The sequence below is a fragment of the Microcaecilia unicolor genome, chromosome 7 (genome assembly GCF_901765095.1).
Source record: "Microcaecilia unicolor chromosome 7, aMicUni1.1, whole genome shotgun sequence".
Classification (NCBI taxonomy): domain Eukaryota; kingdom Metazoa; phylum Chordata; class Amphibia; order Gymnophiona; family Siphonopidae; genus Microcaecilia; species Microcaecilia unicolor.
This window is the reverse complement of record NC_044037.1, coordinates 219858785-219876626: the sequence shown is the minus strand read 5'-3', so window position 1 is coordinate 219876626 and position 17842 is coordinate 219858785. Positions and strand designations below refer to the sequence as shown.

At 46.7% G+C, this 17842-nt stretch overlaps 1 protein-coding gene across 1 annotated transcript in view; it reads left to right on the top strand.

Annotated features, from left to right (window-relative positions):
• AGPS (alkylglycerone phosphate synthase) overlaps positions 1 to 17842 on the top strand; it is a 531881-nt gene that overhangs the window by 308115 nt on the left and 205924 nt on the right. Inside the window, exon 13 of the mRNA XM_030208991.1 lies at positions 6037 to 6113. Within this exon, the coding sequence (XP_030064851.1) occupies positions 6037 to 6113 (77 nt within the window). The remainder of the gene's footprint in view (positions 1 to 6036; positions 6114 to 17842) is intronic.

The window sequence follows — 17842 nt, the reverse complement described above, 5'->3', positions numbered from 1 at the left end:
TGAGGCCTTCCGCCTGCCTAACGTGGACTCTCTAAATCATGGCAGTGACCAAGAAAATGGCTTTGCCCGTGGAAGGCGGCATCGCCCTGAAGGAGACCCGAGCTGGACAGAATTGTGAAGGAGCTGGGTGATGCCAAGGGCTAGAGGCTCCCAGAGGTCAGGACCAGAGTGAATTCTCGTGTGGACTCCTCTAGGAGCCGTTTTCGAGCTGCCTGCCGGTATCGCCCGGGCAAGTCTGGGTCCTATTTTAGGCTGTGTTTTCCCCAAAGGCAGCAGTCCTTTCGTGGAGACCGTCGCTTCGGCGGAAATCCCTCCAGAGCTCCCCCAGGGCCTCGTGCCCAATGATGGGACCCTGGCCCATGGTCCAGACTTTATAGGAGGACGGCTGTCCTAGTTTCTGGACGAGTGGGCCAGGGTGACGACAGACAACTGGTTTCTCGGAATCTTCCGAGACGGCTACAAGCTGGAGTTTTTGCCGTCCTCTGAAGGACCTATACGTGGCCTCTCCGTGCAAGTCCCCGCGAAAAATCGCAGCAGTCATACTGACTCTGGTCAATTTGTTCCAAATTGGCGCTGTCGTTCCCGTTCCAGTGGAACAATGTGGCTCAGGACGCTTCCATCTACTTTGTGGTACCAAAGAAAGGAGGTTCGTCTCGGCCTATTCTAGATCTCAAGGAGCCAACAAGGCCTTGAGAGTGCGCCACTTCAGGATGGAGACCCTCCGGTCGGTTATTGCCGCTGTAAAGAAGGGAGATGTTCTGTCCGCCTGGCCATAAAAGAGGCCGATTTGCACTTCCCAATTTGGCCTCCTCAGCGGTTTCTCCGCTTTGCGGTACTGAATCGCCAGTTCCAGGCCCTTCCTTTCGGTCTGGCTACAGCGCCTCAGACCTTCTCCATGGTGATGGTCGTCATAGTGGCGTTTCTCCGCAAAGAAGGGATACAAGTGCACCCTTACCTAGACGTTTGGCTGATCTGGGCGCAATCCTTCAAGGAGGGTGTGCGAGCCACGGACAGAGTTCTCTCTTTGTTGCGATCTTTGGGTTGGATCATCAATCTGGAGAAGAGCTGACTGACTCCTTGCCAATCTCTGGAATACCTAGGAGTGATCTTCGACACTCGAATAGGCAGAGTCTTCCTTCCAGAGGCTCGGAAGCAGAAGTTACAGACTCAGGTCTTCAACTTCTTGGCCAGGTCAGCGCCGCGTACGTGGGATTACGTACAGCTGTGGGGATCCATGACGGCCACCATGGAGGTGGTACTGTGGGCGAGGTACTACAAGAGGCCAGTACAGCATTCTCTGCTCAGGCGTTGGTCTCCAGTGTCGGAGGACTACTTGCTTCGTCTCCCCTTGGAACCTGCAGTACGGATGAGTCTGCGTTGGTGGTTGCGGACAGACACTCTCAGTCTGGGCATGCCCCTGATGGCGCCGGAGTGGATAGTAGTCACCACGGATGCCAGTCTGTCAGGTTGGGGAACTCATTGCCTGGGACGGATGACTCAAGGTCTTTGGTCTCCGTCAGAGACAAAGTGGCCCATCAATCTCTTGGAATTGAGAGCGATTCGGCTGGCCCTTCTGGACTTCCTGCAACTGCTGTTTCGGAAGTCGGTACGAGTCCTTTCCGACAATGCGACAGCTGTGGAATATGTCATCAGACAAGGAGGTAGACAATAGTAAGAGGATTACCATACAGGACTCCAAGATGTAAGATCACCGACCATATAAAGAGGAATCCAATAAAATTTATATGGAAATATAATGTTTGATTTTAACAAAATATTTCTAAAAAGCAAGGAAAAGACCTCAAAACGCCCGACCGCTTACTTTCAGTTTTCAGCGGCTTTAACTGGGGGCATGGTGTTCATCACTGGTCATAAAAACCTTGCTTGGAAAGAATTATTTTAACTTTTAATTTATTTCCAAATAGATTTTAACAATTTTGCTCTTTTTACAAGAAATTTTTTTTAAATATATTGACAATATCAATGCTAACTCCAAATTTTCTTTGGTTCATAAAAACCTTCATTGATTCTCATGAAGTGCTCTAAAGCAGCTTTACAAAGATAAAGTAAAGTCGAGCACTTATCTGTTGCCTGACGGTGGCCCCATCCGTTTTGCTTGTGGGCTTTTTCAAGGGCTGTGCTTCGACAGGGAAGGCATTGAGAAAATTTTTTTCCTCTCTCTTGATCTGACCATCAGCACTAAGTTATACAACGCCTGCTAGGGAGTCCCTGTAACCAGCCCCTCCAAATGACACAATGATTACGATTTACAATTAATGACTACTCTTACAGATGAAAGATTATTCAGTTGTGATACTTCCGCTGTGTACAGCTGTATGTTGCCCAAGCCAGCATGTTTGAAACTATAAGTGAGATCAAATAAAAATGCTACCAACAATAAGCGACAATATGGATACAGCAGCTGATAGGTTTGTTTGTTTTGGGTGTACCAAGATAGTGGCTGCACGGGAGAGACATCTTCAGCTTTTTGATGTCATGCCATCTCCTCAATCTAACCTCCTTAGTTCTGACACTCATTATCCCTCCCATGCACATAATTAGCGCCTTATCAATTATAGCCAACCGTCCCTAGTGCACTCACTAACTGCAGCAGTCGTGCATATCACACTTTATATGAAACATGCCAATGTGTCATTCTTAGAGTATGCACTTTTCTTCAACTTATTGACTATTTATATATTTGTTAAAATACATTGTTTAAATCAATGAAATAAACTTTCTTCTATGTTTGTGCAGCGCTGCGTATGCTTTGTAGCGCTATAGAAATGCTAAATAGTAGTAGTAGTAGTAATGCATTTTGCATTGTATTTTTTGAACAATGTGAAAAAAGTTTGTGGGAAGATTTCTTTTACAAAGCACTTTTTTGTTTAAAGATCCATTGCTGATTTTTGTGTTTCATTCTCAAGCAAATATTTCTGTACAGAGAATTTAAGCCTCATTTCATTTACCCCTCCCACCTTTTGAACCTAGCTTGGGTCATGGTTATGCTGGTTCTTGTCAGAACATAGGACTCCACGAGTACTTGTAAAGAAGGAATTTAGTATGCTGTGGAAAGGGGATCTAGGGAGATATCTATATAAAATGTATGCACTTCTATTACTAAGAAGAAAAAATGTAGAATCTTTTTATTAGAGTTGTACCAAAATAGCATATGTTACTATTTGGCCAAATATGAACAATGAAAGATATTATTTGGCCGAATACGAATAATGGGCATTGAACTTTAACATAACAAAAAATAAATGAAACAACATGAAAACAGAAATCAAGTATTTATTTCAGTAGGATTTAGCACAGTGGAGCCCTGGATTATTCATATTTGAATTTAAATCACTATTCATCTGAATACGAATAATGTATTCAGGGTATTATTTGGGTCTGAATTGAAAATAAATATTCGATACAGCCTTATATTTTAATTAAAAAATAAATTCTATTCAGGAATAGGACACAAAAAGGAAGTAGCAAAATCAGGTTTCTACTTTGAGAAGTCTCTATTTATCACTGTTGCTTTAAAGCATCAGGTCACTTGAAACATTAGACTGCTGTTACAGCATTTGCTGACCAATCTCAGAGTTTTGTATAGCATTTGCTTTTTAAACATACTGTTGGCCCAGTGTTGTAATTCCAAAATGTTAGTGTTCAAATTCATGTTTAGTAGGAGGAACAGCTAACTGCTCCAAATAGATTCCTTCATTGTATACCCACCTATAAAATATATGAGCTTATGCTGCAGGGGCAGAAGAAGCACTTTTTAGTGCACAGGGATGGGACGTCCTTAATATGCTTTTGGTTTACTGCTATATTTGAGATGCCCAGGCATGGCTGGTTACAAAACCCACAAGGCAAACAGGAGGAAGCCCTCTACGGGAAACAATGAATAACCAAAAAAAAAAGGATTAGAGGATGACACATGGTTCACAAAATGGGAAAGTTCACATCCGAAGTCTTTATTAGGCACCAAAATAGTGCCTAATAAAGACTGGATGTGAGCCGAGAGTCACCCTCTCCTCTTTTTTGGTTCTTCATGGCTGGTTATAACCCAGCCTCTTCTGGGACTCATTCATTTAGAACTGGAGCTGCCACAAGTGCTGCAGCTATGGGACTAACATTCAGCATTATCCATAGGTGGTGATACTTAGTCTATAAAGAATACATCAGACCAGATGACTCATGATTCCTAGTAATGTTATGTTTTTTTATAGCTTGTGTACTGTGAGGAGGAACAGTATGGATCTTTGGACACTCATTTGCCAAATGGGCTGCCAAATGAGTGAAGTTAAAACCATATGGGACCTATCTAGGCCCAGTATCCAGGGACACTATTGTTTGTTGAATAGGTCATGGTGACATTGGATAACTATTCATTCCTCTCCTGTGGGCAAGGAGGGATGAGAGCACTATCATGTGATTAATTGTTATTCCCTTAAGGGGGAGCAACCTGGGAGCCTTGTCTAGCATACTGCTGTTATGGGTGGCCAGAGATCTCTTTGGCACAGCTGCATTGTTTAAAGATACCATCATAATATAGTTTGACATCATCCTTTGACCAGAAGGTATAAAAAAGGGGTCAAAAAGGTGGACAGACAGCTTAAGATGTGGGTGTGCCATCTGGGCAGTCTGCAGATCCTGCACTGTTGTGTAGACATTGACTAGGCTGGTTTAAATTGGAAGGGTAGAGTACACCTGCCTGATGTTGGAAATAATTTTTTTAACAATGTCATAACAGAGGCACATGTAAACATACCTTTTATAAGCATATATTTGGGGGTGACTGCAGCTTGGTGGCAAGTTCAGAGCAACTGGCCTAGACCGGTGATGGGTGTACCTAAGCCAGGGATGAGAATGTTGGAACATTTGTACTATAATCTGGTTGTGGCCGGAATAACTCTACAGTCATTACTGGCTATGATAGAGGCTGGGGAATCACAATTAACCACATGGCATAAGCTGGGTTAGCTGTGCCATTGATGGGCAATGATGGCAGCCTTTATGGTCCAGTAGTAGACAAAAGGTCCGGTGACCAACCAAGATACAAGCCAAACCCGGAGGGTGAAGAAACTGTTGAACTGCAAAGAATGAACTTTGACCAGGATAATAGATACACTGACACCTGAAGCAGGCATTGTATTGCTGAAACACAGTTCCTTGTCAAGTTGGTTTTGTTTGCAATATCTCCATATTCACCTCTGGGTTTGGCTTGCATTTTGGTTGGCAGTTGGACCTTCCCTATATTTTGTTTCTTTGGACCTTATCCTCTTAGGGAATCTACATTTCTTACATCCCTATAGTAGACAGACCATGCAGAAAAGTGTTATCACATGTTTTGCTCTCTCAGACACTGTTTTGAATTATTTAACTGTTCAATAGAAGCTGCAGCCAAAGTAATACCATATTTTCCACCTGTGAGATACTGTTCAATTTGATACCCCCACTTTACATGGGAAGGTGGTGTTGTTGGCATTGGGCACAGTAGGGATGTGGACTCTTGGCTGTCTATGGTAACCTATAGATTGCACTTTTATCCTTTTAATATTTTCTTGGATCCCATGTTTGGTTTCCCTCTTAGTGAAGCAAAGGATTCTAGGTGCAAGAAAAATGTATAGCTATGTATTTTACCAATCTTCTGATCTTATAAATAAGGTCAGTAGAGAATTAATAACTGTATATTGTTCAAGATAGTTCCTTCACAATGTTCCCCAAGACAGAGTTGTCATTTCTCTGTTCTTTGCTCAACTTCCTTTGTAGGTGTTGCGTCACTTAAAGTTATGCCGTTGAGCTGAGTAGAGAGGAATTGATGCTAGCTTGAACAGAGGAGAGTATAAATGTTAACTAGGAGGTCTGAAAATATGAGACTGTTTTATGGCTCATATAAGTAAAAATGTATTGTCTGCCATAAAAAGGGGTGTTAAACAGCACATTTCGTCTTAGGAACTTTGCCCAGGACAGTTTCTTCTGAATATAAAATTTCTGTGTTGGCGCTGTTCCTGCTAAACTTGAAACTTTATTTTGCAGGGCATGCTCTTAAACCTCAGGTGTCCTCAATATTTACATCATTTTTGGATGGTTTGAAAAAGTTCTATATTACGAAGGTAAGATTCTGATTTTAAATAGAAAATGTGCATCCTGATTTATGGGAAATAGAGGATTCAGAACACAGGTCTTTTTAATGGTTTTTGAAGGGTTTTATGATGATTTACACTGTAGCCAGTTACATACGATACTTGTCTATTAATGTTCCATTTTCCATAAAGACAGCATCTCTTTAGGACCTGTGGACTGATGATTTTGTGGTTCATTTTCTATGGCCTCTTGCTCTTTTTCTGGAGGCTCATTTTTCTGTTGCTAGAATTTGATCCCACATATGTTATAGCCAAATGAAAAAAGGTTATTCAGGGCTGTGAGCAAAGAAGAACTATCATCAGTTTTAAGCACCTGTCTTCGTCCTTTTTAGACATCTATTGAAGATACCAGAGTGCCCACCATTAGAAAATGCATTCATTTTCAGTTCAAGCATACTCACTGTTCACCCTCACTCATACAACAGAAAAAGAAAAGTTATCCTATAATATCTTAGTCATAAAACCCCATTCAAGAGCATAGGTCTAACAAAAGAGTCTAAAAAAGCTTCATGACAGGATAAAGCCCCCAGAACAAAGCTAGGTGAGTTGAAAATCGAGCCATTAGATTCTGCGCTTAAAGCTGTAATGTATAGCTTGATTCCCCAGTTTATTGGCTTGTCTTCTTTTGGCTTTTATTTCTATTTAAAAACGTGGTAACTTATGTTAGGATCAAATATGCAAGCTTGTATTAGAACCAGATCCTCATATTTTTAAAAATCTATTACCTCGCAGTAGCACTTCAGCTATTTGTCATCTGTACTATAAAATCAACATGTAGTTCCACCACTTCAGGTTGCTTCTTCTTGGGGGATGTTGGTGATCCCCAGGTGGAAAGCCACTGTGGTTCAAGGACCTGACTCTCTCATATCCTTCTGTTTAGAGCATCCTGTGCCCTAATAAACCCAGGCCAGTTTTCCATTGCTGCCACCACAAACAACTCACCCAGAATTACACCCACTAACACCTTTCTTGCCACAGCCTGTTCTGCTGCTGCTGCTCTTGGTATTCTCACACTACATTACCTGTTGCAACCCCTGTTTCTGATGTCTCCCTTTGATGTGCTTAAGTGCTCTGTCACACCACCACCAATGTAGCATATCTCTCGCCACTCCTTACTGCTGTGGCCCAAATTATATCACTCAATGCCAAGCCCTAGTTCTCATGATGGCCAGCTTTAGGACTTGAGTTTTGCTGTTGCACCTCAAATTACCACCTACAGATACCAGGCCTTGTGGCACAATCTGCTGCTGTTGCAGGATTCAGGTAATGTGGTAACTGCTGACAAAATATTGATAAATGCACCTAAAGTAAGTATCTCTCTTTCTGCTCAGAGCTTCAACAGACCAACATTTGACATTTCTTACACACATTTTCTTTATAACTCCACACACAACCTCCATCTCTTGCTAATACGTGGAGGTGTATTTTCAAAGCACTTAGACTTACAAAGTTACATTGTAATCTATGGAACTTTGTAAGGCTAAATGCTTTGAAAATGAGCCCCATAAAGGCATATTTTCAAAGCACTTAGCCTTCCAAAGTTCCATAGAAACCTATGGAACTTTGGAAGGCTAAGTGCTTTGAAAATATGCCTGATAGTCTCCCTCTTTTTTATTTGCACATACCCGTTCATGATCACATAGTAAAAAACCCCACCTCACTCATTTAGCCATATGCTCACATCCTCCCTCCTTCTCCATCTCGTTCACAACCATCTTTGTTTGATCACAGACACATCCAAAGTCATGTTCTCTTACCTACAGTAGTGGAAATAAGTATTTGATCCCTTGCTGATTTTGTAAGTTTGCCCACTGACAAAGACATGAGCAGCCCATAATTGAAGGGTAGGTTATTGGTAACAGTGAGAGATAGCACATCACAAATTAAATCCGGAAAATCACATTGTGGAAAGTATATGAATTTATTTGCATTCTGCAGAGGGAAATAAGTATTTAATCCCTCTGGCAAACAAGACCTAATACTTGGTGGCAAAACCCTTGTTGGCAAGCACAGCGGTCAGACGTCTTCTGTAGTTGATGATGAGGTTTGCACACATGTCAGGAGGAATTTTGGTCCACTCCTCTTTGCAGATCATCTCTAAATCATTAAGAGTTCTGGGCTGTCGCTTGGCAACTCGCAGCTTCAGCTCCCTCCATAAGTTTTCAATGGGATTAAGGTCTGGTGACTGGCTAGGCCACTCCATGACCCTAATGTGCTTCTTCCTGAGCCACTCCTTTGTTGCCTTGGCTGTATGTTTTGGGTCATTGTCGTGCTGGAAGACCCAGCCACGACCCATTTTTAAGGCCCTGGCGGAGGGAAGGAGGTTGTCACTCAGAATTGTACGGTACATGGCCCCATCCATTCTCCCATTGATGCGGTGAAGTAGTCCTGTGCCCTTAGCAGAGAAACACCCCCAAAACATAACATTTCCACCTCCATGCTTGACAGTGGGGACGGTGTTCTTTGGGTCATAGGCAGCATTTCTCTTCCTCCAAACACGGCGAGTTGAGTTCATGCCAAAGAGCTCAATTTTTGTCTCATCTGACCACAGCACCTTCTCCCAATCACTCTCGGCATCATCCAGGTGTTCACTGGCAAACTTCAGACGGGCCGTCACATGTGCCTTCCGGAGCAGGGGGACCTTGCGGGCACTGCAGGATTGCAATCCGTTATGTCGTAATGTGTTACCAATGGTTTTCGTGGTGACAGTGGTCCCAGCTGCCTTGAGATCATTGACAAGTTCCCCCCTTGTAGTTGTAGGCTGATTTCTAACCTTCCTCATGATCAAGGATACCCCACGAGGTGAGATTTTGCGTGGAGCCCCAGATCTTTGTCGATTGACAGTCATTTTGTACTTCTTCCATTTTCTTACTATGGCACCAACAGTTGTCTCCTTCTCGCCCAGCGTCTTACTGATGGTTTTGTAGCCCATTCCAGCCTTGTGCAGGTGTATGATCTTGTCCCTGACATCCTTAGACAGCTCCTTGCTCTTGGCCATTTTGTAGAGGTTAGAGTCTGACTGATTCACTGAGTCTGTGGACAGGTGTCTTTCATACAGGTGACCATTGCCGACAGCTGTCTGTCATGCAGGTAACGAGTTGATTTGGAGCATCTACCTGGTCTGTAGGGGCCAGATCTCTTACTGGTTGGTGGGGGATCAAATACTTATTTCCCTCTGCAGAATGCAAATAAATTCATATACTTTCCACAATGTGATTTTCCGGTTTTAATTTGTGATGTGCTATCTCTCACTGTTACCAATAACCTACCCTTCAATTATGGGCTGCTCATGTCTTTGTCAGTGGGCAAACTTACAAAATCAGCAAGGGATCAAATACTTATTTCCACCACTGTATATATCTATATATATCTATCTATTCATCCATATGTGTGTGTGAATATATATATATATATATATATATATATATATATATATATATATATATATATATAATTCTCACCTCCAACGTTCTGAAGCTCACTGTGTGGCAGGGAAACACTGAAGCCCTGCACTGTTGGTGGGCTAGGCTGTCAGCACCACTCACTCTCATTCATAGACCCGCCCTCACCCACGCCCCATCCACACATAATTCACAACCTCAACATTCTAAATGCAAATTTGTAGTTGCAAGATCCCATGAGTGTCTGCCCCGCCCTCAAATCACAATGTGATGATGTAGAGGGCGGAGCTATCACACTCAGCGAATCGCATAACAACATGAAACGTGACCTCAAAAGCATCACAAACAGTATCCCCAGGACTCCGGGATACTACTGGCTAACAAAACCTTTCACTCTCTCCAGAAACAAGCTGCGGTGGAAGTCTAGCCCAGCTCTCACTCTCTTCCTCAACCATTCAATGCCCTATGAAAGAAAAACAATGCCCTCGAGGCCTCAGCTTCTGTGCCTGCATATTGCACAAAAAAAACAAACAACTGCTTCTACTACAACAAAGCTCTGCTCTCTGTGAGGAAACATGTACAGTTTGCAAAACCTTTCAACAACATCTTTTTCCCCTGGGGCATCAACAGGTTTGTTTTGGTTTCTTTTCAGGTGTTAATTTTCTGCCCTTCACAACCTTTTAACCTCTTTGTCGCTTTCTCTCTCAGTTTTCACAACAGGGAACTACAATAAACTGTGCTGTATTACATGTAATCCACTTACATTTCTGTGAGTTACCAACAACAGAGCCAGCTCATACACCTACACAGTAAGCTTCAACCAAGGCAAACACACTGTTTCTGGACAATCCACAATAGCTCAGTAATCAGCTTCTACTACAAAAATGGGGTGATAAAACACTGAGGATCCCTAAATATAAAGATGGTATTAAAACAAAACTTATGCCACCCCCTTTTTACAAAAGCTTCTCCTCAACACTTTCCAGAACCCATGCATGCCTAATGTTAGGTCATGTCATTGCAAGGGCTACCTTTCATATGTTTCCCAAAGATAGCATGGAGACATGGAAATTTTTCTACATAGGGGCAAAGGGACGGTCCCCACACCTGACAGCACAGGGAAAGAGGGACCACACAGAGGGAGGGGGGAGGTATCTCTGCCACACACAAAGTCTCTTTCTCACTCTCACACACTGTCCACCACACACTCTATGCCTCTCACATTCACACACACTCTCATTCTCACGCACACACTGGCACCCACACTCTCTCTCTCTCTCACACCCAAACATTCACTCTCTGTCTCACACAATCACTGTCACACACACACTCTCAAACATACACACACCGAGGAAAACCTTGCTAGCGCCCGTTTCATTGCTGTCCGAAATGGGCCTTTTTTACTAGTATATATATATCAACAGTTTTGAAGGAAGTGAGGTATTGTAATCTACAATCAATATATACATAAATCCCCACCAATAAACTGTATTTACAATAGATTTTTTTCAGTTTATTACACACACATACACACACTTCCTCTCACGTAACCATACACATTCCCCACCTTTCTCCATCTTAAGCATACACACACAGCTGCCTCTTCACTCGCACAGGTGCACCCAGCCTCACATTCTTAGCCACATATTGCCACTCTCATTTAAACATACGCACACACAGTTTTAAATGATGGATGGTGCCCAACAAATCTCACCTACACCCATATGTACAATAACATGTTTTCACATTCATATTATATATAATTATAAAAATATTAAAATATATGTATATATAAACTAATTAACAAAAACTGAAGAACACACCAATAACTAAACTTAAGTTATTCATGCTCCCTTATTTTTAAATTTGTTTTTTTTTATATGCATGTGAGAGAGATTTATTTAACTATGCAAGAGAAAGAATGTGTAGGTGGTTTATGGCAGTGTTTCCCAAGTACAGTCCTGGAGTACCCCTTGCCAGTCAGGTTTTCAGGCTATCCACAATTCCATATCATCAAGCTGATCAATCCATAGACTGGTGGTGGGTTGTGTCCATCTACCAGCAGGTGGAGATAGAGAGCAAACTTTTGCCTCCCTATATGTGGTCATGTGCTGCCGGAAACTCCTCAGTATGTTCTCTATCTCAGCAGGTGGTGGTCACACACAGCAGCAGCTCTGGCTAGGCCTCCAAGCCTAATTTTTAGGTTTTGTTGAGTGCCTGGGGTTGAGGGCTCTTTTGAGCAAGTGCAAACCTGGTGGTGCCAGGTCCCTCCTTTTCTCCCCCCCTCCCGCTGGCTCCGTTAAAAAAAAAAAAAAAAAAAATTTTTGAACGTCTTTAAAGGCGTTTATCTCGACGTTTATTTAAGCGTCTATTGCAGCTACTCACTGGGACACCAGGTCGTTACAACTCGGAGCGGACAGCAGGTAATTTTTACCTTTTTATAGCGGGCAGGGGGTTCCCCGATTCTTCTCCTCGTGGTATATGGCGTCGGAGGGCGAGGGCGCAAAGGGTCGCTCCCCGGGTCGCTTGAGCGCTTCTAGAGGGGATGCGGGGGTCTTAAAGCCTGATTCGCCCTTGTTGGGTGACAGTTTCGTGACCGATGAATGTCCCGGTCCTTCCTCCGGCGTGGCGGTTTTTCCCGCCATAAACGCCCATCCCCCGCTCCTCGCCTCCGCCATCTTGGCCGGCCACGCGGCTCGGACGGCTTCTTCTTGGGCCGCCCTTGAGGTTGGAGACATTAATGCCATGAACGCCCTTAATTTGGGCGACGGCACAGAAGCGGCTAAAGTTAAGAGCCGTTCTTCCCGCGCAGCTCCTTCGCGGAGTTTCGCGCCGGACGCCATTTTGGATGCGCAGCATGTCTCTCCCCCGCTATTGAGAGCGCCGGTTGAGGGTGCGTCTAGGGCTGTTGCCCAGGCTGCGGAAGTGCACAGTCTGGGGGGTTTCTCCCCCGAGTTTGTTTTGCTGCTGCATCAGGCCTTCCTCATGCACAACGCTGCCCCTGCTCCCTCGTCTGGTAAAGAGGTTGAGGTTCCCAGAGGTAAACGCCCTCGGGTTGATTCCCAGGCCTTGGAGGAATTTGTCTCCTCCGATGTAGATGAGGGCAGCGTGTCTGAGGTCTCCCAACGGTCCTTTGCGGATTCCTTGGAGGAGACGGATCCCCGCTCGGATGGAGCGGATGACCCCTCTGCAGCGCGGCTTTTTAGCCCAGAGGATTTGCCCAACCTGTTGTTACAGGCCATGGACACTTTGAAGATTTCCTCTCCGGAGGACGTCTCTCCCTCAGCCCCTGTTGGCTCTGCCATTATGCTGGGGACGAAGCGCCCGCCTAGAACCTTCCACGTGCATGATGCCATGCACACCTTAATTTCGGCTCAATGGGATGTCCCAGAAGCGAGCCTTAAAGTGGCTAGGGCTATGTCCCGCCTCTATCCTTTGGCTGTGAGTGAACGTGAGGCCTATCTGTGGCCTACCGTGGATTCTTTGATCACTGCGGTGACTAAGAAAACGGCGTTGCCGGTGGAAGGTTGGCACAGCCCTAAAGGACGCCCAAGACAGAAGATTGGAGGCGGCCTTAAGGTCGTCCTTTGAGGCGGCTGCTTTAAATTTGCAGGCCTCAGTTTGCGGCTCCTATGTGGCCAGGGCGTGCCTGACTATGGTACAGCGGGCTTCCCCCTCGGATCATTCCTTGAGGGCTGATTGGCCGGCCCTGGAATCGGGCTTAGCCTATTTGGCAGACTTGCTGTATGATGTCTTGAGAGCCTCAGCTAAAGGCATGGCTCAGACAGTCTCTGCGCGGCGGTGGCTTTGGCTGAAACATTGGTCTGCTGACCACGCCTCTAAATCCCGCCTGGCTAGATTGCCTTTTAAAGGCAAGCTGCTCTTTGGGGTCGAGCTGGACAAAATCGTGACCGATCTCGGCACGTCTAAGGGCAAGAAGTTACCAGAGGTCAGGGCTCGGGCTAGTGCTCGTCCCGGTACCTCCAGAGGACGGTTTCAGGAAGCCCGTCGGTACCGCCCGGGCAGGTCGGGTTTTTCTGCCCCCTCTTCCTTTAAGAGGAATTTCTCCCCCAAGCAGCATTCCTTTCGCAGAGACCGCCGTCCCGGAGGTGCTCCCTCCGGTCCTCCCCCAGGGTCTCGTACCCAATGACGGGGTCTTGGTCCACGCCCCAGTGCAGATTGGAGGACGGCTGTCCTCGTTTCTGGGCGAGTGGACCACAATAACTTCAGACGCGTGGGTGCTGGAAGTCATCAGAGACGGCTACAAACTAGAGTTCTGCCGACCCTTAAAAGACGGGTTTGTACTCTCTCCCTGCAAGTCTCCGGTCAAAGCTGTGGCAGTGCAGCAGACCTTGGACAATCTGATCCGCCTGGGCGCGGTCGTTCCGGTGCCAGAAAGTCAGCTTGGCAAGGGACGTTACTCCATTTACTTTGTGGTACCAAAGAAAGGAGGTTCTGTCCGGCCTATCCTCGACCTCAAAGGGGTCAATCGGGCCTTGAAAGTGCGGCACTTTCGCATGGAGACTCTCCGCTCTGTTATAGCGGCAGTGAAGGCAGGAGAGTTCCTGGCATCCTTGGACATCAAGGAAGCATACCTACATATTCCCATCTGGCCTCCTCATCAACGCTTTCTGCGTTTTGCAGTCCTGGGACGACACTTCCAGTTCAGAGCCCTCCCTTTCGGGTTGGCTACTGCTCCGCGGACCTTTTCCAAAGTAATGGTGGTCATCGCGGCCTTCCTACGAAAGGAAGGGGTACAAGTCCATCCTTATCTGGACGACTGGTTGATCCGAGCCCCCTCTTATGCAGAGTGCGGCAAAGCTGTGGACCGGGTAGTTGCTCTTTTGAGCTCCCTGGGATGGATCATCAACTGGGAGAAGAGCCAGCTGCGCCCGACTCAGTCCCTGGAGTACCTGGGAGTTCGATTCGACACCCAAGTGGGCAGAGTGTTCCTGCCAGACAATCGGATTGTCAAGCTTCAGGCTCAGGTGGACCAGTTCCTAGTAGCCTCTCCCCTTCGGGCTTGGGACTATGTGCAGCTGTTGGGCTCTATGACGGCCACGATGGAAGTTGTGCCCTGGGCCAGGGCTCATATGAGACCACTTCAACACTCTTTGCTGCAGCGCTGGACTCCGATGTCGGAGGATTATGCTGTGCGCCTTCCCTTGGACCCAGCAGTGCGCAAGGCGCTGAGCTGGTGGATGCAGACAGACAAGTTGTCTGCGGGAATGCCTCTGGTGACCCCAGAGTGGATTGTCGTCACGACGGACGCCTCGTTGTCGGGCTGGGGAGCCCACTGCTTGGGAAGGACAGCGCAGGGGCTATGGTCTCCTGCAGAGGCAAAGTGGTCTATCAACCTCCTGGAACTCAGAGCCATTCGGTTGGCGCTTTTGGAGTTCATCCCGGTACTGGTGTTGAAGCCTGTACGGGTCTTGTCGGACAATGCCACGGCTGTGGCCTATGTCAACCGCCAGGGAGGTACCAAGAGCGCCCCTCTAGCCAAGGAGGCTATGAATATTTGCCAGTGGGCGGAAGCGAACCTGGAGCAGCTTTCAGCGGCCCACATTGCCGGAGTCATGAATGTCAAGGCGGACTTTCTCAGTCGCCATACCTTGGAGCCCGGAGAGTGGCAGCTATCTGCTCAGGCGTTCTTGGACATCACGAAGCGCTGGGGCCAGCCGAGCCTAGATCTGATGGCGTCATCGGCCAATTGCCAAGTGCCGCGCTTTTTCAGCAGAGGACGGGACCCTCGATCCCTGGGAGTAGATGCTCTTCTCCAACAGTGGCCGACACAAGAGCTTCTCTATGTGTTCCCGCCCTGGCCCATGTTGGGCAGGGTGCTAGACCGGGTGGCAAAGCATCCCGGCAGGGTAATCCTGGTGGGTCCGGATTGGCCCAGGCGTCCCTGGTATGCGGACTTGATCAGGCTCTCAGTCGACGATCCTATGCGGCTGCCAGTGGAGCAGGGCCTGTTACATCAGGGTCCCGTGGTGATGGAGGATCCCTCCCCCTTTGGTCTTACGGCCTGGCTATTGAGCGGCAGCGTCTGAGGAAGAAGGGCTTCTCAGACAAGGTCATCGCCACTATGCTGAGAGCGAGGAAGCGCTCTACTTCTACTGCTTACGCCAGGGTTTGGCGTATCTTTGCAGCGTGGTGTGAGCAGGCTCACTTTCTCCCTTCACTGCTCCAATTTCTTCAGTGTTGGCGTTCCTGCAAGAAGGTCTGGAGAAAGGCCTGTCGCTCAGTTCCCTTAAAGTCCAGGTAGCGGCTCTGGCTTGCTTCAGGGGCCGCCTGAAGGGTGCTTCCCTGGCTTCGCAGCCAGATGTGGTGCGCTTTCTCAAGGGAGGTTAATCACCTGCGCCCTCCTCTGCACTCAGTGGTGCCTGCGTGGAATCTCAACCTGGTACTAAGAGCATTGCAGAAGCCGCCTTTTGAACCCTTGTCGAGGGCATCTCTGAAAGACCTGACGTTGAAAGCAGTCTTTTTGGTGGCTATCACTCCAGCCAGAAGAGTTCCGAGCTCCAGGCGCTCTCATGTCGAGAGCCTTTTCTGCAGTTCACTGAGGCAGGAGTGACTATTCGCACAGTGCCTTCCTTCCTGCCCAAGATTGTTTCTCGCTTCCATGTGAATCAGCAGCTCTGTCTCCCTTCCTTTCGTAGGGAGGACTACCCAGAGGAGTACTGTGCTCTTAAATATCTGGATGTGAGACGAGTCATCATCAGATACTTGGAAGTGACCAATGATTTCCGGAAATCGGATCATCTGTTTGTCCTGTTTGCAGGTCCTCGTAAGGGTCTGCAGGCTGCTAAGCCTACAGTGGCAAGATGGGTCAAGGAAGCCATTGCAGCGGCTTATGTGGCCGCGGGGAAGGTGCCGCCTATCCAGCTGAAGGCTCACTCCACGAGAGCTCAGGCGGCCTCGATGGCAGAGGCCGGATCCGTCTCCTTGGAAGAGATATGCAAGGCGGCAACTTGGGCTTCGGCTCATACATTCTCCAAGCATTACCGTTTGACTGTGGCTGCACGGGCGGAGGCCCGGTTTGGAGCTTCGGTGTTGAGGTCAGGGATTTCATTGTCCCGCCCTGGGTGAGTACTGCTTCGGTACATCCCACCAGTCTATGGATTGATCAGCTTGATGATATGGAAGGTAAAATTATGTATAATCATACCTGATAATTTTCTTTCCATTAATCATAGCTGATCAATCCATAGCCCCTCCCAGATATCTGTACTGTTTTTATTCTGGTTGCATTTCAGGTTCAAGTTTAGTCTTCAGTTACTTCAGAAAGACTTCGTGTTCAAGTTTTTTCACTTGGATTCTTCAAGAGTTAAGACGAGTTTGTGTTACAGTGAGCTGCTGCATTCCTCTCCCCTCCGTTTTACGGGGCTGGATTGAGACTTAAAATTCTGCCGGCACTCCCTCCCGCTTCGTGCGGCTGTAGGGCAGCTTTGTACCCCTCCCGCTTCGGCGGTGTTAGGGTCAGTCAGCTCCTCCCGCGGTTGCGGTTGCAGGATAAGCCAGATCCCCCCGCATCGCGGGTGTGGTGTCCCTCCCCCGCTCCGCGGGGATGAGCTGGACGGATTCCCCTCCCCCACTTGTGTGGGGATGAGCTGGGTTAATTCCCCTCCCCCGTTTCGGCGGTGGTGAGCTGGGCAGAGTGTCCCTTCGTGGGTGTAATTCTCTAAGTGCTGAGTCCTGCGGATGGAGCTTTGATATCGACATACTGAGGAGTTTCCGGCAGCACATGACCACATATAGGGAGGCAAAAGTTTGCTCTCTATCTCCACCTGCTGGTAGATGGACACAACCCACCACCAGTCTATGGATTGATCAGCTATGATTAATGGAAAGAAAATTATCAGGTATGATTATACATAATTTTACCTTAATAATCATGAACTTGATTTGCATACACTGCCTCCAATATATGCAGATCTCTTTCATGCATATTCATTGTGGATAGCCTGAAAACCTGACTGTATTCCAGGACTGGACTTAGAAAACACTGGTTTATGGTTTAGTTATTTAACTTTATATACCGCCTTTTCTTGGAAAATAGCAAGGCGGTTTGCATCAAATCAAAGGAGCAGAGGTTAATGGAACACCATTCCTAATAAGAAAGGGAAGGACGGAAGAACAATGCAAGGTCTGTCAGCTGGCCACAGGCAAACCTAGAGGCTGACAAGTTGTCATAGTCCTTATAGAAGAGAAATGTTTTAAGCACTACCCTAAATTTTAAAAAGTCCAATGGAGTTCCAAAGGACAGACACAACACAGAAAAATGCACATTGGCACGTG